Below are 25698 nucleotides of genomic sequence, written 5' to 3'. Positions count from 1 at the left end.
TTTTTCAATCTTTTATCATATTTTTTCTCAGAAACCACCAAAAACGTTTGCTAATATTTATGGGCATAGCAATTTATCAGTTGTCTCTCTTTTTATTAAATAATAATTTCAAACAATAATATTGGATGTCATGAAAATTGTTTCACGACTCTATCTTGAAAACAGTTATGAAAATGTGTAACTACTATATACTACAGTACCATTTATGTTATCCAATAGGTACTAGTTAATTGGTTAATTCACTATTCAATAGTCTTTCGTGATTCCATCGATCATACTAAATAGCATTCCTGAATTTCTAACCAACGTCCAACAACAGCATAAAACTGATACTTTCTTAGCATACCTAAATTAAAATCTTCAAGATACAAGATATACACAACACGCCATGTACTTTCTACTCATTCAGTACTTCTTTATGAGGCAGAAACTTTACTTGATTTACTTGCATATCCATGAGTAGTGCAAAGAAAATGTAATGTATGCAATTGAAGGAGTAATTCTCTTCATTTTATTCTATCTTGCACAAGTATACACATTTGAGTATAAGCGTGAAACACATGGCGACTCCTGCAACATTTTGGTAAAATGCGCAGGACTGTTTACATTGGATCAGCAAGGACCAATTATAGCCCTAATTTATTTACACATAATGACAACTGAATTTCTTATAAATATGTACAAATTTTACAGATTAGGAATCTATGATAGTAATAATAGCATATCACTTTATGTTTTGGCCATGGAGCTTCATGAAACTGACTACTGCATTGAAATTTTTTCAATATGCTACACCACCAGAAAATGTATCCAAGTCATGAAGCAGAGACTCTGTCAGCCAATAACCATCCCAGCAACCACCAACCCGCTGCCAATAACAACAAGAGATGGATATTATCGATAAATCAAAGAATAAAAGGGAACTGACAATAAACCAACAGTTCATAATTCTATGTTATCGTTGAATTAAGCACGAAAAATCGATATAATCATCTAGCTACCCAATGTGGTAAGATCACAACTCAGCAAGCACCAAAATTCAAAATCATGCAAAAAATGTATTAGATACTCTACAGTATAGACCTGTGTAACACCGGCCCTTGAAATTAAACGTGTGTCTGATATGTGTTGGTGTAAGACACTGACATGACACCAACACTTATAATGACAATCAATCTTTTCTTTTTCTAAAATTATCATCGGTGTCGATGTGTCAATGTTATGTTAGTTGTCTATGTATGTGAAAGTATCAATAATTCATAGGAATAGGCCCAAAGGATTTAGATATATAAACTATTTATTGGATGGTCTAATTGCTTTATGAATTATTAAAGAAATTGGTAGAAGGCAAAGTTGTGTTTTTCTTTGACAGTACCAAGAGTTATTTATACAAAGCGTGCACATACTATCGCTACCAAAAAATCAGGAGCTGATTATGTACATGAGATATTCTAGTAGCTAAATATGATATTCTAGAAGATCTCAAGCAATCAACTGCTGATATGTAGCTAGTTATCCCAATGATTATGATAATATAACATCAAAATCAAACACTCTAAATGAAAATAGTTGATGTCTAACAAGAATGGCTATTATAATGATCAAACCTGAACCATTGTAAATTGAAATATCTCCTCTTCCTCTGGTCGACTTCCTCGAACCCAAATCCGCTGCTTATATTTGTTCTGTTTGAAGTTCATCACACCCCAGAAAAATGCCAAAAATGAAAAAGAATATTAAGAACTCGTGGCAGTGACTTTTTGGGCTTAAATGAAAGTTATTGTGACATGTCCATTTTATTTACCTCCTCCACAAATAAACTGCTCATGATCTTTCTTTCCTTGTGACCCAATAAGACTCGGTAAGTAGAATGGTGAAAAATACGTCTGAACCTTTCAAACTGCATAAGAAGAGTTGTACTATTTACTTTTACCATAAACATATGCTATAAACTATACAATACCAATCAATGTAGAAGTGTGTTATTTTGACACAAAATACGACAACAATTTGAATGGTTAACACATTTCAAATACATTTGTCAATCACGTTCAGCAGGTGATTAATTAATGTAACAAGGTGTTGCAACTCATTAAGCATTCATGAAACACAGTAACCACGGTTTTTAACGTCATTTACCACGACTTTTAAGTGTATACTTGAACACAAAAAGTGATTAATGGATATCATGCATATTTGGACACCTGAAAAAAATGGGTAGATTTAAACACAATTTGAAAATCATGATTAATTACGCTCAGAGGATGGTTACTGAGTTGCGACACCTTGGACTGAGATCAAAATATCAATTCTAAAATGATTAAAAAGAATATATTGCTAACCTGACCGAGATCAAAGAATGGGCCAAAATAGGTTGACCTTTCAAAAGGATCAAATCCAGCAAACTATAATAAAAATTCAGCATTAATACTAATTTGTTATAGAAGAAAAGAGATAGAGAGAAATGAAATGATTAGCCTACTCTGTACATGACTTCAATTCCATAGTCTTGACGAGGCTGGTCATTATACTTCAACGCTTCAAGCTGATGATGAACAGCATCTTCTGCAGTGAACTATAACAAAATTTAATTTACTAACAATCGAAAAAGGAAGAAGAAGAAGAAGAAGTCGTGCTCACATCTAATCTTGGACCAAATGGTTTTTTCTTGCGAGATTCACACCAGTCAGAAGAGAGAAAGTCGGGAACATTTGCAGAGACTTTGAAGGGAGAGGTTCTGTTTCGTTTTCTGCAAACAAAGTAGGGCGGAGAAGAAGGAGAAAACAGACAAGAACCAAACGACATCGTATGTCTTCGATTAGTATTACTAAATTGACGATGATTCAAAGCTTCCTTTGAATTTAGCTCAGGAGGATGACGATGTCTAAATTAAAATTGTCTATGGTCTCATTTCATCTGTGCCCACGTGGCTTATTACTTTTATGGGAAATGTTAACGAGAGGTCAAATATAGTAGCATTTGCATTGAAACGTGTGTAATCAGTCCATTAAAAGCTGAAAATGTATTTTTTATTTATTTAAAATTTTCTCTTTTTACTTTTATTTTTCTTTCTTGTTTTGTTTTGAAAGGAGTCCTTTTCATCCTTTTGGGGCATGTTTGAATTGAGCTTATGAAAAGGAGGAGCTTATGCAAATAATTAAGTTTTTATGTTAACTAGAACGCCGACCCATGCGTCGCACGGGTCTTTTAAAATAATTACAAACTGTAGTATATTTTGAACAATCGGTATTTAGTTTTTTTTAATGAGAATAGATTTCTTTTAATGATGAAGGAATATAGTTTGTTATTAACATATGAAACTATATCATATTTTTTGTATTAACCATCTGGTTCGAAGAAAAAAGGAGATATGGTAATCCGGAGTTCGGTCGAAAAGTAAGAAAAGTTTGACCAAAAATTGTCCTCCTAAAATCAAATTCAAGTTCTCTTGAACAATTAATTGTTTATGGAATTCATTAACCATTCAAACCCAATTGTTTGATTTATGAAACATTATCATATGACATTTACGATTGCAATGAGAATAGAAAATATAGAGGTGGAAGACAATACATTAGAAGAATCGTCTTTAAAAAAAAAAAAGATTGATGGAGAGCATCAAGATCCATTCACTATGCTCGTTTACAACACAATCTCAAACATCTGTGTTCCACCATCATCAATTGGTGTGACCTATATTCCCTTTTCTCTTCTCTTTTCACTTGACTTGGTTGATGGAGTAATCACAGCTTTCAGACAATCCTACACAAAACGATAAAATTAAAATTAAAACAAACTTTGAATTTCCTTTGTGTGTGAGATGGACCCAAACTTACATCATAGCCTAAAAGCAAAGTTGGATTATTGTAGAACCATTAAATATTCGGTAAAGCACCCAATATAACAACATAACATTGATTTCAAATAAGAAAAGAATACACCAAGTCGATCAATATCATAGTTGATTCTTAGAACCTCCTAACAATATGAATATTAATTGATACCACAACATATAGGAACAAATAAACAAAATATTAAGCACTAAACAGAACAAACAAAACTATCATGCAAATGTATGGAAGGAGGACAATAAACATTGGCACATTGCAGCAACGTTTAAGAGTATGACTTTGTACAAAAAATGTATGACATAACACAACCAAGATCCTTAAAGCACAACTTACACCAGGTATTGGGGAGAGGATGAGGATATAGGACGCCGAAGTTTGGCTCACAAAAGACTCATGTCCACATTGTACACACCAGACAAAAAACATACTGAGCTATCAATTTCTTTCGAAAGGATAATCACAACTAACTATTAATATAACACCTTTAGATCCTATTAGAGAATCAATGTCAACTGATCAACACAATTACTATTAGTTACTATGCACATCTTTTTACAAATTTTTCTTCGCATGCTTCTAGTTTTTGATAACCCAGTTCTTTTGAATTTCTTTTTAAGTTATGAAGATACTTTTTTATGGAAGAACACTATAGTTAAAACTATTAACTCCTCAATGATAGCTGTATAAACAAAAGTAGAACCAACAGAGTCCTCGAAATAGTTTCTAAAGAGCAATACATATTACGATATTTGACCAAAAAAATAAAATATTTGTGTGACAATATTATGGTCTTGGTCACACGGCTAAAGCATAGGATCATAATAAATTACGTTTAAGTTAAATAAATATGCATAGATATAACATGGCTTATAAAAACATACACGTACATAAGTTAAATGGTCAACATATGATAACTTTTGTAAATGTATTTTGCATCACATTGACTTCAAGCATATGACAGTCATAGCTATAAAGGCTAAAATTGTTTCCATAAAAATAGGGGAAAAAGACTAAATAAATTCAAAAACAGCAGAAATGTTTCTTAATTAAGCTAGAAATGAAGCAAAAACAAAAGGCAAAGATTATACATGGAAAAGGGTAAGAAAGGCATATCATTAAACTTTCGATCAGAGGACCTAATGAAAATGACAGGCTGATACATAACTATTGCAAAGGAGTTAACATATACTCAAGTAGAGGAAAGTAATATAGACATACCATAGTCCATAAAAGACTTGATGGAAATGAGTCATTACAACAGTCATGTTTACCAGGAACTTCATTGGAGTATCAAATATCCAATAAGTTATGTTCTTGCCAACCATGTCCTTGATAATAATGCCAAATTGACTGATGCCAAAAAATACATAGGGATCCCATTAAAATCATGTAGTGTTAGCCAACCATTAGTTAAAAAAATATGACAGCATGGTTAGCCAAGCATTTAGCCAACATGACAACACCCTTAAAAAAAAAAATCAAAAATATCAACAAATATGAAAAACATCGTATAGCATACTATTAAGAATTTAAATGATGTAAGTCACCAAAACAATTTACCAATGACATATAATAATAGAAAAAAGATTCAAGTCACCAAACATTTAATTAGCACACTTTATTTCATATGGTACAAAAATTTAAAAAAAGTAACCTAGAATTGCATACTTTGTTATATACTTGGTTCTATATATGTACAACAGCAGAAGCTAATAACAACAATGACATTCGAAACTTAATAGAACCAATGTTAAATAAAAAGGATTCAAGAACAAACACTTCAAGATGATCATCTGATCACTTAAACAATATAAATTCATGTTTATATATGATGCAAACAACCACACTCTGATAAAATTCATACACAACACAAAAATTACAACATTTGAAGAATTATTGTATAAGGCAACTGGACATGATGAGTTTATACTTACTTCTTCAGTATTGTACTCAACGTAATACAATACTTGATCCACAACTTGTTAACCAACTTTTCTAACTCAATGATTGGAAGAATCCTTATGTGATTACACGAAAGAACCTCAACCACCATCAAAATCCTCCCTACCTGCTCCAGCAAATCTGCAATCCCTTGCGGTCGTATTAGATTCAATTATATAACTGATATAGAAAAACAGCACAAAAATCTGAAACCAATTTAAGATTATTTAAGAAAATAATGTGAAAATAATGACTAAAACTGAAACCAATTTAAGATTATTTGTGAGGAATTGTCACCTTCCGCCACCGACTTCGCTCCATCTGATCACACATTCAAGAATTCTGGTAAACTATCACTCCTCATTTTGATTCCACTCCATCTGATTACATATTCTGGTAAACTATCACTCCCCATTCGCTTCCGCTCCATCTAATTACATATTCTGGTAAACTATCTTTATTTATTTTGTAAATATCACAGAAACAAATTTATAAACTCACAGTTCTTAACCAATAATCAATTGCACCATTCTTGATGGCACCAAACATTCATCATCAATTCCCAAACCATTCCGAAAATCAAAACTCAAAAACACAACAATAAACAAATGTCGTGAAATTTACTAAGAGAGGAGAAGAACTCCCCAAGATCGATACCAGAAACGCAACCGTTCGTTCATGACAAAGATACTGATAGTGAAACAGAACCGAACAGAACACCAAAGGTGAGACAGAAGGCGAAATCGAAACTCTACTGGAGGTGTGGAAGGGAGCAACCGCAGGTGCCGGCGGCGGTCAAATCCTTGTGGGGTACTTTTCATCGAAATCGCCTAATCAAAGATGTCATAATCAAAACGTGAGATTAATTCAAATGAAACGTAACCAAACCAATATTTTTTTTTAAAAAAATAAAAAGAAAACAATTACAATGATTACTAAAAAAAGACTTTGATAGATCGATAACTAGGAGAAAGGGAATTAGGTCATCAAATCCAACAGATGAGTATTCTGAAGAATAACAATCTAGATCATGATAATCACCGTCCGATGAATTTTCTGAAATCCCTCTGATTTCTCTTCTCGGTTGAACAATCACCTTACACAAATCTCTTCGTTTCATCAGATTCAACATTTAAAAAAATCCTACCAACCATCACTCGATCTCCTTCGCTTCAGCTTTGTCACGTTGCGTTGCCGTATCAAATTTGCGATGCATACCGATGAGAGGGAGAGAGAGAGAGAGGGAGGGGCGTTAACAATTGATAAGAGAAGAGATTGTGGGAGCTGTTAAGAATGAGAGAAAATATGGTCATGGGAAAAAGAGAAAATTTGAATATGCATGGAGAACACAAATGCCACGTTGGGAATAATTAGGGGAAAAATTAGGGTTAATGATAGCTTTAGGGGATAAGCTTTAGTAAGTAAGATAACCAAGTTTACATGGAAATTAGGGTAGAAAATATTTTCTTCATAAAAAAAAGGCAAGAGGATAGGAATAAAATTGGTGCGATGCATTTTTTTAGATGGAATTTGTTATGTTAAATAATTGCAAACCTAAAAGGGTAGAAAATATTTGCTTAAAAAAAAAGGAGGATAGGAATAAAAAAAGGAGGATAGGAATTCAAAAAAAAATAATAATAAGGATTCGGCTGACCAAAATTATAGCAAACTTGATAACAAAATTCGGCTGGCATTAATTAAGATGATCAATGGCTAAAATTGAATGACGCCTAAATGTGCAAGATCCAATGACTCAGAAAAGTGGAGGGAGAAATGGGGGGAAAATATTAGGGTTAGAAATAGCTTTAGGGGTTAAGCTTTATTATATAAGATTCATAACATCTTGCTGACGAAAATTGTATATTCATAAGTTATTTTTTTTCATAAACTACCTTAACAAACTTATAAATAATACATTAATGATTATTCATTTGCATAAGCTGCTTTACATAAGCTCTAAAATAAGCCAATCCAAACAGACCCAAAGTTAAACATCTTTTTCATCCCTATAAATATGTTAACTTTTTATTTTAGTCTCTCTGAAATTTTTCTTCAACTTTTGGTGCATAAAATATTTTCCATCTTCATTTTTGGTCTTTCTTTTAAAGTAAATTCAGATGTAAAATTCATATTTTTGAATAAAATTTTGCAGAAAAATTTATAATATTATAAGAATCTCTTCAAAAAAAATAGATTTTTTTAACAAAACATGAATTTAATATGAATTTTTATATGTTTTACAGTTAAAAATTCATATTTAATTTGTGTTTTATTAAAAATTCTAATTTTCTTTGGAATTTTTTTATAGAATATTTTACACATTTCTGCATAATTTCATTAAAAAGTACAAAAATTAAATTAAAAATAGGGACCAAAAGTAGTGATTGAAAATTTTATAGGGACTAAAAGTTGAAGAAATTTTTTAGAGGGATTAAAATGAAAAGTTGGTATATTTATAGGGACCAAAAACATATTTAACCCTAAAAATAAAAACACTTCTCATCATTATTATAAACAAAAATAATTATTTTTTAGTTTATTGATTAACATTTGTATATAGTCAATATTTTTTTTAGGTGTTTATATATAGTGAATATTATAGACTAGATATATCAATCAATTATTTAATAAAACTAAAAAATAGCTTTTTACGAAATAATGTTATATCAATCAATTATTTAATAAAACTAAAAAATAGCTTTTTACGAAATAATGTATATTAGATATCCTTATTTATTAATTTTATTAGGTCTGCAGCAACTTAACCTAATAATTTCCCTCTAACATGCTGCATTAGGTTAGCAGCAATTTAACCTAACAAATTCCATCTAAAATGCAGCGCACCAATTTAACCTAACAAATTCCCCCCTCTAAAATGCAGCAATCTCTAATATTTCTCCTCACTGATGAGCTTTTCATTCCTATCCTGTTGTGTCATCGTTTGTATATATCTATTGTTTCTGTAGACTTTTTTTTGACAAGTTGATGTACACTTATTTCCATGCAAACTGCTATATATAAATGGTAATAATGACTGTATTTTCAAAGCAATATGAATTAATCTATGAGATTAATTAGAATAGACTGACATTGTAAAACAATTTACACTGTCAACCAATTAAAATCACTCAATTAGACACCTCACCTTAATGTTAAAAATAGAAAAAAAATCAAAGAAAATCTTTCCTAATAACTTTCTTCTAATCATGTTTCTTAGTTTAAGGTTGTTGTTTTCTTCAATCCCCTTTTCCTTTTATCTTGACACTTATCCTCATTCTTCTTCATCTCTTCTTCTTTTAACTCCCTCTAAATCCTGTAGCTTATCTTTTCAGATTGTTTCTTTTTTCGTGATTAAATGTTTAACTTTTGTAACATTTAAAGTTTTTTTTTTTTGTAAATGGCTCGATTTAAAAAAATGTAATTTGATTAGTCTATGGTTATTGGGATGATCTTTTGGTATTAAATTAATAATAGAAATAAAAGGGGTTAATTATTTGTGTTTGTTGATGAATGTTTTTGATGATTTTGTTTGGTTTTCTCATTAGAGATATTTTTGTTATGTAATGAAGCGGGTGGTGTGGGAGGAGATAGAGATGTTCATGATTTTCTTTTTTCTTCAAATCGTCTCCTTCAAACTAACTTTGGAAGGAGACGATGATAATAGATATTGTGTCAAATACTATCTAAAAATTAATATTGTGTCAACATAGATTAAACTAGTTTATGTTATCCTCAACAGAAGAAAAAACATCAACATGCTCCCAAGTGGCCTATTGGTTAGAGGTTTATGCCCCTTAGGTCCAAGCCTAGGTAACTTGAAAAGGCAAAAAATAAAAAAAAAATCAAATAATTGAGTTTAATATATAATTTTGTATCTAAAACGTATGAATATAATAGTTAAAATTAGAATAAAATAATTTTACTAAAGTACTATTATGAAGTTCAAAATATGTCTTAGGCAACATGCATTGGGTGATCCTTGACAAATGCTATTTACTTATATGGGTAACTGGCTTGCAATTTTTTTTTACTAAAGGTTTGCAAAAATTGTATTTAAAAAAATATGATTAATGAAAATATTGACCAAAATAGTATGTAAAAAAATATTATTTGCTAATAATATAAGTTTATTTGTAAAATTGTATAATTTATATATTAATTTTAAATTATTACCACTGTTTTAAATTTTTGTATGATTCTAGCCATAAACACATATGCCATTCAAATTCTCCTATAAAATAATAATAAAAAATAATAGTCTAAGAAGCAATCTAGCAAAAAAAAAAAAAACTGCTAACATGACACCCAATTTCAGGAATCATTAACTTTTTGGCAGAAATTGAAATGTAATATTGAATCAATATAATAATTTCTAATTTAAAAATATCCAAATGCGTAAGTAAATATCTAAAAATAGGAATAATGTGAAATCTATTAGATATTTGCATAATGTTCTCAAAGTGAAGATCCTTTATGCATAAAATATGCAAGGTCCGGGGTTCAAACCCCGACCACTACCAAAAAAAATAAAAGTGAAGAACTTTTGATTTCTAGGTCAATAAAAAAGAATATGCAATGAAGCTAAGTTATAAATACACGCGTAAGGAAAACAACTATGTCATTAACTTTCCTTCAAAAAAAAAACTATGTCATTAACTTGGACGCAACTAGGGGTGTAACGGTTCGGTTTGGATTGGTTTTCAGTCAAAAAAATGTCCGAACCAATGAAACCTTCATCGGTTCGGATTGGTTCGGTTTTCACTGTTTTTCAAAAAAGAAACCGAACCAAACTAATCGGTTTGGTTCGGTTTGGATTGGTTCGGTTGATCGGTTTATTTAAAAATACAATTAAAAAAAATCATATTCCCACAAAATATTTCATAAAACTTTGTATAATTGTATTTCATATTTTGTTTTTTCATGTTCTCTATTTTTCACACAACTTTTTATAACAAACTTACTCAATATTTCATACATATGATACAAGATTCATTCATCCATCATTCTTCAAAAACAACTTCATCAAACTCAAATATTTCAATCATTCATGATCCATACATGCATCATTTATCAACAAACACAAAAATTCTAAAAAGAACATCCTAAAATTAAAACATAGTCAAAATAAAAAATCCATGCAAACTGAAATTAAAACATCCTGAAATTTAAACATCATGAAAGCAATTATTTTATGTTTAATTTTGGGTCTAACCATGAGTTTGTGAGGTAGGAATGTAGGATAATATTAGTAAAATAAGGAGGGTGATTATCATCGGATTGGTTCATCGGTTTCACGGATCTCAAAATGAAAAACCATGAACCAAACCAAACTAGATCGGTTTCGATTGGTTCGGATCGGTTTCAAACCAAACCAAACAAGGTCGGATATTTTTTCGGTTTGGTTCGGTTTGGACTTTCGGTTTCGTTGGTTTTGTCCGAACCACTTACACCCCTAGACGCAACTATATATGAATGTCAATTTGTCTCCTTCAAAAAAAAAATGAATGTCAATTTGTCCTTATAAATAAGCAAAATATTACTCAATTCGGGATCACCAAGGTGGAATTTTTGTCTGCAAGTACGATGATATGAGAAGAAAATCCCCTATATACACCCCTCCAGTCACTATTATAAGCAAAAATCAACATTTTGGATTCACTCATTTAATGATGTAAGTGGTCTATAATAAAGACTACATACATCATTAAATGAATGAATCTAAAATGTTGTTTTTTTTACTTATAATAGTGACCAGAGGGTGTAGAATTTTCGGTAAGGGAATAGATATCACGCTCCCTCCTGTGGGCTATCCCCGGGGTCGCTTGTGACTTTTTTTTGTGTCATGGACAAACTAAAATGATAGGGCTCTAACACTCTGTTAATATTATTATTAAAAAATAATGTTTGTTCATAGTGGTGGAGCTTGGACAAAAAATCGGGTGAGCTGCAAAAGTAAAGATAAACAAGTTTAGTTGCAAATTTTAAAAAAATCATTAATATGTAAAAGAAGGGAATCAATATGGCTACATGAACAACCAATAAACATAAAGAAATATATCTCACTGTGTAACATACAAACAAATCAAAGAAACATCGGGACAAACAACACTACATAATATGCCAACTATTAATCTCAAAACTCGTCTAGAAAAAAAATTCTAAAAATTAACAAAGCTTATTCCATATAAACTACTAATTTTTTTTTGTTGATATAAAATGACCTAAAACTTAAACAACTTTAATCTTATTAAGAAAACAACCATTACAACTTTTAATGTTATGAGTCGATACACAACTTGTTTGAATCAACTTGTAAATAGAATCATTTTAGAAATTATCAAACCTTGGTGAATGCATGATTAGTTATTAATTATTGTAAATAAAAAAATTAATATATAACTAACTTCAAATTTTTAAAAAAAATGAATATTAGATAAATGAGACACAATTGATTTTTTCTTATGCTCATGAACTAAAGATGACTTTGGAGTAATGTATTGCAATCACAAACTACATGCACGGACCAACAATATATTATGCAAATAATACATATCCATTTCATTCCTCATGTATTAAATATGACTTCAGAAGTCATGTATTTCAATCACAAACAGCAACACCAACTACACATGAACCATGAATATATCTTTTAAAGAATATATATTTTCCTCATTCTCTCTCTCTCTCTCTCTCTATATATATATATATATATATATATATATATATATATATATATATATATATATATATATATATATATATATATATATATATATATATATATATCTTTAAATCATGCATGTGATGTGAGAATAAATATTATATATGTTAGAAATACAAAGTTGTTCTAAACTTTAACACTTATTACATATTAGCGTTTTTCCGCTCTTTTTATTGCGCTAACGCGTGTAGATTATCAATGATATTTTATAGAAATTTTGTGTGTAAATTACAAATGATATTTTATATAAATTTTTGATAGAAATTGAAATTATAAGTATAAGTATTTGTGACATTCAAATGTAACAAACTCAACAATTCATATTTATATTTTTCAATGTCAACGATAATATAACAAATATAACAAAATTCTTATCTTTTTTTTAATAACACTTACAATATAGTATTATTATAGAAAAATATGCTTAAGGGTATAATTGGAATAACAAAAAATCCAACCCAAAAACCCTTATTTTCTATATATAGCGTAAAGTCGGGCATTCCGCTATTTTTATTGCGCTAACGTTTGAAAATTTTGAACGGTGTTTTTTTATAAAATTTTGATTTTGATTAAAATTAAAAATATAAATGTATGTTGCTTTCGAGTTATAATAAATCAAACTAATCATGATTATCTATTTCAATGACACCAACAATATAACAAAAAAAAAAAAATCTAAGTTCCTTTTTTTATGAAACCAACAACGATCTTTATTACAGAAAACTTTGTTTAAAGGTATAATTGGAATAATGAAAAAGTAAGTAAGTATTTGAATATTTGAATTTACTCTTATCTATTTGTTATATGTGTTATTTGTATTGAAAGTTGAGGGTAATTTTAGAAACAGAAAAAGTCAGCCCAAAAGAGTCAAAACATGATACTCCATTCGTCCTAAATTATAAGCAAAAAAACACTCATTTTCTTTGTCCCAATTTATAAGCAAAAAGACCAACTTTTATCATATTTAATTATGTTTTTTCAAAAAAATTAACTTTTTCAAAGGAAAATCAAATGCAAAGTGCATTCAATTTGCACTTTTTTTCATTTTCTCTATAATCAACTACCAATGAAAATTGTTTTTACATCTTCCTATAAAACTTATTTCAAAGATAACACAAAAAACTATGTTACAAACTACTATGTTTTTTTTTTTTTTGACGTTAAACAAACTATTATGTTTTAGTTTTCTTAATAAATGTGATTTTTTTTTTTTGCTTATAATATGGGACGGAGGGAGTATTTACTTTATATATATATATATATATATATATATATATATATATATATATATATACACACACACACACAGTATACAATTATAAATATAGATTATGTTTCTATTTCGTGTCAAATAATTGAATTAATTTTCTAGAAACAATCGCATAATATTTAGTAACATTCTATTGGCGAAGAATATCACGATTTATCACTTTGAAATTAGACGAAGAACATCGACAGAGTTAATTATTTATGTGTTTTCTCATTTTATTTTATTTTATTTTATTGAGAAAAGAAATTCATTGTTTTTCATTAGCTATCAACTGTCCAATACATACGGTACATCATCATAAACATGGGAGCTAGTATGAGATGGGGCTACCCTAGCCAATTCATGAGCGACCCCATTAGCTTACCTCCTATTGAACTCAACACGATAGTTCTGAAAAATACAAGCAAACAACTGCCTACAAGCCTGAATAATGCAACCAAGTTCACTACTATCCTCTAGGTTTGAATTAAAACGATCTAAAACAGACTTGGAATCCAAAACAAAATTGACATGATCATAGTGAAGAGTAGTCAACCACTGCAGTGCCGTGTGAAGGCCAACATCCTCGTCCACATCAACATCACAAAGAGGGGAGAAATAATCCGTCTTGGCCATGACAAAGTCACCATGATCATCACGAGTGCATATGCCAATACCTTCCACATTCAAAGGATCAGAGAATGCATCAATATTGCATTTGTACCTACCATATGCCGGTTTCATCCACTCAATGTCATGACCACTACTAGCACCGCTCGGATGCAGAAATATCATGAGCTTTGTGCGATCTCACTCCTTGGGATGTTCGCGGATCATCTATTCTTTTATAGATGATAGAGGGGGCTGGTTTTGCACAGAAAGGTGTGCAAGTTTGCACTATTGCCTTAGCCAACTATTGGGCAATCCAATAAATGTTGGTGAATTATGTCGCTGGTCTTTATTGGATATAGGGAATAAAGAATGCTACAAAGGGTTTTATACATAGTCTCCTACAATGGAGACGTAGTTTCGGCGACATCATTTCGGTTACATCGTAATGTAGCCGAGATTGATTATGTCGCAACCCTGACGTAGAAAAAAAAGGTTTTGTAGAGTCTTAAAGAATGGGTTGTAACAATATTATGCTAGAAATAAAATAAATTATTCTTCATTCCCTTCCCGGTGCTTTGCTACATGGACAAACTCTTTTGAAATTATATTTTGATGCACAAAAAAAATCAAATGATTAATGTTGTTCAAATATATGGTCAATTACATTTAACAAATAATTAAAGAATATAACAAGGTGTCACAACTCGGTAAGCATCCTCTGAGCGTAACGAATCATGATTTTGAACGACATTACTTGTTGATCATGATTTTAGGTGTTTAACCCATTAACAGTTAACCATTAAAATTGTGTTTAAATTTAGCCGATTTTTTCAGGGGTTCAAATATGCATGATATCCAATAACCACTTTTTGTGTTCAAATATACACTTAAAAGTCGGGGTAAATGATGTTAAAAATTGTGGTTATTGTGTTTCATCAATGGTTAATGAGTTGCAACAACTCGAATTTTGTGTCAAAATAACACACTTCTATTGGTATTGTATAATGTATACTGTATAACATATGTTTGTGGTTTAAGTAAACAATACAACTCTCCGTGTGCACTTTGAAAGGTTCAGACGTATATAATTAACTTCAAATTTTTTAAAAATTAAATATTAGATAAATCACACAAAATTGATTTTCTCTATGCTGATGAACTAAACATATTACGACCGACTAGTTCTACAGTACAAGGAATTCTTTAAATAGAGGAGAAAAAAACTACAAAGACCAAAAAGTCTTTCCATAATTTATCAACAAAAATTTAGTTCTTTATTACCAACGTAATATGTTGATAAATCCACATACGTAAAAATTCATTTCGGATAATTGAACCTTTTCAAATTGTTTCTTTCTAAGAACCAAAAAGATTTGTGCCAAAATAATAAACATGACTTTGGTGCAATGTATTTCAATCACAAACCATATGCATGAACCATTGATGTATTTGCAAATACTATTTACCTATTTCATTTTTCTTGTATTAAATAGGGTTAATAGTGCTTTACCCCCTGTAATATAGGTCATTTTCGGTTTTCCCCCTGTAAAATTTTCTTTTTGGATTCTGTCCTTGAAATTTGAAGTTTTTTGGTTTTGGACCTTCGTGAATTTTGACTGTACAAAATTGATGATATGGCAGGGGGTAAACCGAAATTTTCTCAAATTAATAGAGGGGGTAAACCTAAATTTGCTCAAATTGTAGGAGGGTAAACCGAAATTTCCTCAAATTATAGGGGGTAAAATTTTTCATGAAGGTCTAAAATCAAAAAATCTTCAAATTACAATGACGAAATCCAAAAAAAAAGTATTACAGGGGGAAAACCAGAAATGACCTATATTACAGGGGGTAAAACACTATTAACCCTATTAAATATGACTTTTGAAGTCAGGTATTTCAATCGCAAACAACGACACCAACTACATGCATGAACCATGAATATATCTTTCAAAGAATACATGTTTTTCTTATGTTATTACAATTTGTATATGTTATCTTTATAATACTCCAAAGCCCGTTCAAAAATTTACTCTAAACCAAAGAGAGTATTAACTTGCACGGACAAAAATATAGTGCACCAACTTTTATTGGCTTGCCTAAACAGTTGTTTAATCCAACATTGCAAACTTGTGGACCCTATAGTGCAAAACCACCGCACCGATCTTCACCGATCTTCTTCCTGCAAGCTTATGTTATTTGGACAAAAAATGTGACATCTAAGAATCATATTGTCACGGCAAAAAATACATAAGAATGAAGCTTGGATGGCTTTCCAAGTAGCTGTGCAAAACAATATATTTATTTTTTGTTTTTCTCTACTAAAAATCTTTTGGCTAGATGCAATGCTACATCAACATCATCGTCTATTACAAACTTTAACATGTACTCTAGCATGTACAAATATATGTTAAATATGTTAACAAACAATAAACTAACAATAAAGTATCAAATTAAATTTGTTTCTGAACTAAGTATCTTTCTGCTTACCATTACATCTCTCCATAAACAAATACACTTCAATATTTTCTGAATTTATTAGAACATACAAATGTTAGAGTTCGATTTTCAGTAATTACAAAATTCATGTTAACCAGTACTTACCACGTACGTGGCCGAAAGGGTTGTGAATGGGTGGCCGAAAGGGCTGTGAATGGCTTGAAATCCTACACAGAATTTTATACTGTCGTACTAGCATGTGATGGACTTCGGCCGAAAGGGTTGTCAAAGCCTTGGAATCCTTGCCTTGGTACTGCAATAAAAGCACGTGATTGAGAAGTGGCTCATGCTGCAACATTTTGGTTACACTGGGATCTAGCATAGATCAGAGATCGCTTATATCTCGCAACCGTGAGTTAAAAAAAAGTTTTGCCGACTTTTGATGAAGGGATCGGAGGAATATTGTCTCAAATATTATAAGCGATCAAAGTCCATAGGCAAAGTTCTCATGTGAGCACAAATTATTTTGAAAGTATTCCAGAGGGAGACATATATTGGTATCCCATACCACCATTCCGAGTTCCACGTTTTGAAGCAAATCAATCTCAACATGGATATTAGAAATATTTGTCTAACCAAATTACACAAACCTAAAATTGGTCTCTCTGAATAAGGTGACTCTCCTTGTAAAACTTTTTATTCCAAATCATGCAAAATGGGACATCGAGATCAAAGTTTCAAGATATATTCATAATATGTGTAAGTGACACGTTCCAAGTGAAGGGCTTTGAGCGAAGGAAGATCAACGTACGGAACGGAACTCCAGTCAATGTTATCCTCTTCAATTTGAGGACTAACAATGTTTTGCTCACAAAAAAGGCAATGTGACTCTAACGAATTTAAAATGAGTTGGAGAAGTCGATGTTGACGTTCTCAACTCCAAGTTGACTTCCAATATAATCAAAATTGCATATATCCCTGCAGTCGTAGAAGTAGTTACAATATTCGAGGTAGAATGAGAAGATGGACAAGGTGATATCTTGCATGACCGTCATTGAGTAAACAAAATTGCAAAAGGTTATAAAGTCTGGAAATGGTTTGTCATATCCAAGTTGAGGATGAGCTGTGAGGGCCAAAGTGATCTCCACCTCTTTGAGATGATACTTGTGATGGTGGCATCTTTAATCGAAACAAAAGAAAAAATAAACAAATGCATCAGGCAGAGCACTAATTTTGTCGTCCCTATTGAAGAATAACATGGAAAGTATAGAAACACAGATGATCAAAGATAAGGAAGAGGAACACACTACACAACAGTTACTTGCAGCGCAAGCTAACTAAACCCTAGACTAGTTTTCACAGCTGTAACAAACTGGAAGTTAGTTAGAGCTTAGGGTACAATCATATGTGTGATATACATGCTAGCTTAGTATGGTACTCATATAGTTGAACTATAAATAACTGTAATCATTGTCTTCACAATTCATTTTCAATAATATTCTCTATTTTCTTCCATATTTCTTTCTTCTCTCTCTTTCTCTCTCTTTTCTGTTACAGTTTTACTTTCTCAATATGGTATCACGAGCCTCTTGATTCAAGAGAGCTTCTTCTTCCGCTTCGTTTCTTCGTTCTTCTTCTTCGTTTTCCTCCTCTGTTTTTCTGCTTCCATGGCACCTCGCAACAACAATGGTACAAGTTCTTCATATGAGGTTGCTCTTGACCAAACTAGCCCGTATTTTGTTCACCCTAGTGATGGTCCATCCTCTGTAACGGTTACGCCATTGTTGAATGGTTCTAACTATCATTCTTGGGCTCGTTCGATGCGTAGAGCTCTTGGGGGAAAAATGAAGTATGAGTTTGTTGATGGCACCATTCCACCAGTTACAGATCCGTTTGATCCTTCTTTTCGTGCATGGAATCGGTGCAACATGTTGATTCACTCATGGATCTTGAATTCAGTAGATCCTTCAATTTCTCAATCTATTGTTTTTATGGAAAACGCCATGGATGTGTGGAATGATCTCAAGGAGCGTTTTGCTCAAGGTGATTTGGTACGAATTTCTGAACTTATGCAAGAAATCTATTCTTTACAACAAGATTCCAAATCAGTTACTACATTTTACTCTGAATTGAAAGTGTTATGGGAAGAACTAGAGATATACTTGCCTATGCCTAGTTGTAGTTGCAGAGTTCAGTGTTCTTGTGAGGCTATGCGCACTGCTAGGAAAAATCACATTTTGTTGTATGCTATGCGCTTTCTTACTGGTCTCAATGACAATTTCAACATGGTTAAGTCTCAGATCCTTCTCATGGATCCTCTTCCTCCAATGAATAGGATATTTTCCATGGTGTTGCAGCACGAAAGACAGGGTAACTTTACACAAGTTGTTGAAGATTCTTTACCCTCTATCAATGCTGTGAATACTGGTAAACCTAAGCATGGTAATTCAGGAAATGTGTACAAGAATACCAATCAAGGTTCTACTTTCAACAAGAATAGGGTTTGCACTTTCTGTGGTAGAAGCAATCATACCATAGAAACATGCTACAAGAAGCATGGATACCCTCCTCATCTTCAAAGGAATTTTAATAATTCTTCTTATGCTAATCATGCTGCATCCTCAGAGACTGAAGGTTCCACTCCTGATGAGACTGGGAGAGTTGCTTCTACATCTATTACACCTGAGCAGTATGAAAGGTTAATGAGTTTACTTCAGGTTTCATCTTCTAACCAAGATTCAGTGCCTGCACAAGCTTCTGCGAATCAGGTTTTTTCTATGCCATCTGGTCATACATCAAATGGTAAGCCCAGTACTAGTTCTATTTTTTCTTTAACTTGTCATAGTTTTGCTCTGAACTCCTGGATCATTGATTCAGGAGCTAGTGATCATATATGTGGAAATGTTCAATGGTTTCATTCTTACAATGAAATCACTCCCATGCATATAAAACTGCCTACTGGCCACTATGCAATAGCTAAACATGCTGGAACCATTAAGTTTAGTTCAGATTTTTCCATTAAACATGTGCTTTATGTTCCTGAATTTCAGTTTAATTTGTTGTCTGTGTCAAAGATATCTGATTCACTAAATTGCATTGTTATTTTTGATGGTTCCACATGTGTTATTCAGGAAAAGAATACTCAGAAGATGATTGGTTCTGGTGAAAGGAGGGATGAATTATACTACTTGACTCTACCAGATAAGGTTGCCTGCAGTTCAAGTACCATTGATAAACCTTTCACTACTTTACCTGATAGTGCCCTGTGGCATTTCAGACTAGGTCACCTTTCTTTTTCTAGAATGAATGCTTTACATTCTAAATTTCCTTTTGTAAATGTTGATAGCAAAGCTACTTGTGATGTATGCCACTTTGCTAAGCAAAGAAAACTCCCCTTTATTCCCAGTTGTAATAAAGCTAAACAGCCTTTTGAGCTAATACATTTTGATATTTGGGGTCCCATTTCTGTTAAATCCATACATGGTCACTCATATTTTCTTACTGCAGTAGATGATTTTAGTAGATATACCTGGTTAACTTTGATGAAAACAAAAGCTGAAACTAGACAACATGTTATTGATTTTATTACTCTCATTGAAAATCAGTTTTCCTGTCAAGTTAAAATCATAAGAAGTGATAATGGCCCTGAATTTCTCATGCCAAAATTTTACTCCTCTAAAGGAATCTTACATCAAAGAAGTTGTGTGGAGACTCCTCAGCAAAATGCTAGAGTGGAGAGAAAGCATCAACACATTTTAAACATAGTGAGGGCTTTACTTTTTCAATCAAATCTTCCAAAACATTTTTGGTCTTATGCTGCTATTCATGCTGTTTTCATCATGAATAGAGTGACCAGTCCTATAATTGACAATAACACTCCTTATTTTCTTTTACATAAACAGCCACCTGACCTAAATCAATTGAAAGTCTTTGGTTCTTTGGTTTTTTCTTCCACTTTACAAGCAAACAGAAATAAACTTGCTTCTAGAGCAAGAAAATGTGTTTTTTTGGGATATAAACATGGCATGAAAGGAGTAGTTTTACTTGACATTCACAATAAGGAAATTTTTGTTTCCAGAAATATTACACATCATGAAAATATTTTCCCTTATCAACCTGTTTCTTCACCATCTTTATGGAAATACTATCCTAATACTTCTCCTACATCTTCAAATCAAAACCAAAATCTTAATCCTTCTATTCATAATGATCTTACCTCTTCTGACCAAAATTCTCTCCATACTTCTCCTACACAAACACCACTAAACATAGATGATGATACTCATTCCATCCCTGACCCTACACATGCCCCTTCATCATCATCACCAACAAATACTAGAATTAGGAAGACACCTACTTATCTGGCAGACTATGTATGTAATTCATCAACTTCTTCTGCACCATCACCAAAATCTTCAGGTATTCTTTACCCTATTGCATCCTTTCACTCTTATGCACATTTATCACCATCACATAAGTCTTTTTCCATGTCTGTCACTCAATGTACTGAGCCAAAAACCTACAAAGAAGCTTGTCAGTCTGAATGTTGGTTAAAAGCTATGGAATCTGAACTAGATGCATTAGCCAAGAATGGAACATGGTCCATTGTTGATCTTCCCAACAATGTGAAGCCTATTGGTAGCAAGTGGGTTTACAAAGTCAAACACAAAGCAGATGGCAGTGTAGAAAGATACAAAGCCAGATTGGTGGCCAAGGGGTACAATCAAGTTGAAGGTATTGATTTTTTTGATACTTTCTCCCCAGTAGCAAAACTTACCACAGTGAGAATTTTACTTGCCATAGCTTCAATCAAGAACTGGAATTTACATCAATTAGATGTAAACAATGCTTTTCTACATGGAGACTTACAAGAGCATGTTTACATGACCATACCTGAAGGTGTCTCTAGTGAACCAAATAAGGTTTGTAAGCTACATAAGAGTCTCTATGGTTTGAAGCAAGCAAGTAGGAAGTGGTATGAGAAGCTGACCTCTTTGTTGATAGCAGAAGGTTACACACAGTCACCATCAGATTACTCCCTTTTCACTCTTCAGCAGGGTCCTGATTTTACTGCTTTGTTAGTTTATGTAGATGACATTATTCTTGCTGGCTCATCTATCACAGAATTCACTAGAATCAAAACCATACTTGACACTCATTTCAAGATCAAAGATTTGGGAACTCTAAAGTATTTCTTAGGTTTAGAGGTTGCTCACTCCAAAAAGGGAATCTCTATTTCACAAAGGAAATACTGTCTTGATCTGTTGGATTCTTCTGGTCTTCTAGCTTCTAAACCTGCTACCACTCCTTTGGACACCTCAATCAAATTGCACCAAGACAATAGCAAACCTTTTGCTGATGTGTCTTGTTACAGGAGACTCATTGGAAGACTCCTTTACCTTAACACTACCAGACCAGACATCACACTAGCAACCCAACAACTGAGTCAGTTTTTGCATGCTCCTACTATCTCACACTACAAAGCTGCTTGTAGAGTCATCAGATATTTAAAACAAAATCCTGGACTTGGATTATTCTTTCCTAGACAATCTGACCTACAAATCCTTGGTTATGTTGATGCTGACTGGGCTGGGTGTATTGACTCTAGAAGATCAACAACAGGCTTCTGTTTCTTCTTGGGTTCATCCTTGATTTCATGGCGTGCAAAGAAACAGGCAACTGTTTCCAGGTCATCTTCAGAGGCAGAGTATAGAGCACTTTCCACTGGGACATGTGAATTACAGTGGCTTCTCTATCTTTTGAAGGATTTACAAATCACTTGTACCAAACAACCTGTGTTATATTGTGACAGTCAGAGTGCAATCCATATAGCCTCCAATCCAGTATTTCATGAGAGGACTAAACATTTGGAAATAGACTGCCATCTTGTCAGAGAAAAGGTGCAGAAAGGGATACTCAGGTTGCTTCCTATACCTACTGAAGAACAGCTTGCAGATTTCCTCACCAAACCTTTGCCACCTCCAAAGTTTCACTCCTTTGTTTCCAAGCTTGGCATGATCAATATCTATCATGCTCCAGCTTGTGGGAGGATATTGAAGAATAACATGGAAAGTATAGAAACACAGATGATCAAAGATAAGGAAGAGGAACACACTACACAACAGTTACTTGCAGCGCAAGCTAACTAAACCCTAGACTAGTTTTCACAGCTGTAACAAACTGGAAGTTAGTTAGAGCTTAGGGTACAATCATATGTGTGATATACATGCTAGCTTAGTATGGTACTCATATAGTTGAACTATAAATAACTGTAATCATTGTCTTCACAATTCATTTTCAATAATATTCTCTATTTTCTTCCATATTTCTTTCTTCTCTCTCTTTCTCTCTCTTTTCTGTTACAGTTTTACTTTCTCAATAGTCCCCTTAACATTCACATGACAATATTAAAAGAGTTTGAGGGGGACGTGCACCAACAAGAACTCGTGATATTGAGACGTAATGCAAGTCTACTTTATAGACACAATGTAAAATTAACAATAAAATGGATCGCTTTTTATAATAGTAAAAACTAAAAGAAAACTAAGTTAACTATTCTCTCTTTTTTTTTTACCAGGGAAAAGTGTTTGCACAAATAATAAAATTAAATGAACATTACAATTAAAATATAGCGACTCTCTCACATTCCTTTTATATTATAAACCATTATTTACATTTAAATAGAAGGCAAGCGGACAACAAGCTGTGCCGCTAGATCTTTTTGGATGGCAAAACCAATCCTCGTAAACACAACATTCATGGACCTAGGAGACATGACATTGCTATGCATGACCTTTTGAACTCTATGTAGATTGTCAGAACACGCTTTCTCGTGTTTGGCCACCTTTACTTGACGCAGTTTTAAGGGCTGTCCTACGGAAAAATGCCCGACGCCTAATCCCACAAGTGGTGAAAATGATCCTTCCGGAGACAATAGTAGAGATTTGGAATAAGGAAACTCAACGGTACCACATTTCAAGTTTTCTTGGCTTGAAAGGAGAATTTCTCACGTTTAACACGTGATGGGAGGTAAGGATTAGGGCATCCCACAATAAGCACCAAAGAAAAAACAATGAATGTTCATCACAAAAAAAAAAAACCAATATCAGTCCACACAAGCTTTTCGAATTACTATATGTTTCAGAGAATTATCATCTCAAACATATTATTCTGTATCAAATTTTAAACGTAAACCAAAAATAGGGGAATCGAGAAAATCATGAGATAGTAGCGCGATCAAACGATTATCAAATAACCAAATGACAAAAATTTAAAAACAAAAAAATAGAAAACATGATTCATCAAGTATATGTGCAAAAAAATATGTGCAAAAACAATAAAATCAAATCAACAACAATCACATACACTAACAACACAGATTGATCGAAAAATATTTGATGATCTAAAGAATTTCTATAATCAAGAAAATACACTTGAAAAAGATGAAGAGGATGGACGATCCTCTCATACTCAATCACTCGAGTGTAATTTTCTTGATAAAAAAATGTAATGGATCAAGCTACACCACATCATTGATTCTTGGTGGTCGAAACATATTGAATGAACTCTTTCTTAGAGCAGGCATATGTATATGTATTTATAAGACAAGGTTTAAGGTTACCAGCCTTGGGCATGCAACATGTTAAAATTTTCAGGAAGAATTTGCCATCCATTTGGATCGTCGAGGATTAGTCTCTGAAGTTTTGCGCGGAAGATACTCAATTTACACACACACAAAAAAAAAACAAGGTTTAGGGTTTTGCCTCTAAAGAATGCAAGTTAGGTCAATGGGTCCATATCTAACTAGATCTTTGACCCGTGCACGCACGGGTCTAACGTATCGATTATATTTCATGGTCATATTTACTAATTATTTATCAACCAAAATTGTACAGACGTTGTAAAGTAATTATATCAGAGTTCAAATAACAAAGATAATAGTATAGACAATAAAAATACATTGTCAAAATTATTTATTATATGAAAAACTTCTCTATAACCATATTTGAGGTTACAATGGTATCTTCTCCATCAACATAAATTATCAATATCATCAACCTCATGCAAAATCTTCTACAAATATTTTCCATCAAGTTACTCTTATGGAAAAAGCAAAGTTAGACAACAAATGAACAACTCAAACTCTCATCTTCAAATTAATTCTGGCAACAACAATTGCAGAAACATGAGTTAGGATTGATGTCATTTTCGCAAAAATAGGAGCTGCGGAAATAATGCATTGGTTCAGAATCTGCTAAAAGATTGATTTAATATTTGTAGTGAAATATAGCCTCAAATAAGTAGATACATACATTGTAAATCAACCTAAGCATTTACACACGCATGTTGATTGATATTCCCCTTGCAAACCCTTCTTTTTTATTCAAAATGCACAATAAAAAAAAGAGATTAATTAGAATAGATTGACATTGTAAAACAATTTACAATATCAACCAATTAAAATCACTCAATTAGACACCTCACCTTAATGTTAAAAATAGAAAAAAATCAAAGAAAATCTTTCCTAATAACTTTCTTCCAATCATGTTTCTTAGTTTAAGGTTGTTGTTTTCTTCAATCCCCTTTTCCTTTTATCTTGACGCTTATCCTCATTCTTCTTCATCTCTTCTTCTTTTAACTCCCTCTAAATCATGTAGCTTATCTTTTCAGATTGTTTCTTTCTTCGTGATTAAATGTTTAACTTTTGTAACATTTAAAGTTTTTTTTTTTTTGTAAATGGCTCGATTTAAAAAAATGTAATTTGATTAGTCTATGGTTGTTGGGATGATCTTTTGGTATTAAATTAATAATAGAAACAAAAGGGGTTAATTATTTGTGTTTGTTGATGAATGTTTTTGATGATTTTGTTTGGTTTTCTCATTAGAGAT

General features: G+C 32.1%; 2 protein-coding genes and 1 long non-coding RNA gene across 3 annotated transcripts; all 3 read right to left on the bottom strand.

Annotated features, from left to right (window-relative positions):
* Positions 1 to 488: 488 nt before the first annotated feature.
* Positions 489 to 2863, bottom strand: LOC146942534 (DNA-directed RNA polymerase subunit beta). Its single transcript, XM_085756559.1, has 6 exons — positions 2641 to 2863; positions 2483 to 2575; positions 2343 to 2405; positions 1805 to 1900; positions 1608 to 1685; positions 489 to 868 (listed from the first exon to the last, which is right to left on the bottom strand). The coding sequence occupies exons 1-6, from the start codon at positions 2803 to 2805 to the stop codon at positions 782 to 784; spliced, it is 582 nt and encodes a 193-aa protein (XP_085612685.1). The 5' UTR covers positions 2806 to 2863; the 3' UTR covers positions 489 to 781.
* Positions 2864 to 4933: 2070 nt separating this feature from the next.
* Positions 4934 to 6608, bottom strand: LOC146942533 (uncharacterized). Its single transcript, XR_015032758.1, has 3 exons — positions 6090 to 6608; positions 5786 to 5933; positions 4934 to 5201 (listed from the first exon to the last, which is right to left on the bottom strand). It is a non-coding gene; the product is annotated as an uncharacterized LOC146942533 (long non-coding RNA).
* Positions 6609 to 14143: 7535 nt separating this feature from the next.
* On the bottom strand, positions 14144 to 14557 carry LOC146942532 (uncharacterized). Its single transcript, XM_085750043.1, has one exon. It carries the CDS (start codon positions 14555 to 14557, stop codon positions 14144 to 14146), a length of 414 nt encoding a protein of 137 aa, XP_085606169.1.
* Between the last annotated feature and the right edge of the window lie 11141 nt (positions 14558 to 25698).

This window comes from Medicago sativa, chromosome 3, assembly GCF_051527215.1.
Source record: "Medicago sativa cultivar Bolivia chromosome 3, Bolivia_mono, whole genome shotgun sequence".
NCBI classification, from domain to species: Eukaryota; Viridiplantae; Streptophyta; class Magnoliopsida; order Fabales; family Fabaceae; genus Medicago; species Medicago sativa.
The sequence above is the reverse complement of the archived record's forward strand: the minus strand, read 5'-3'. Positions and strand labels throughout refer to the sequence as shown.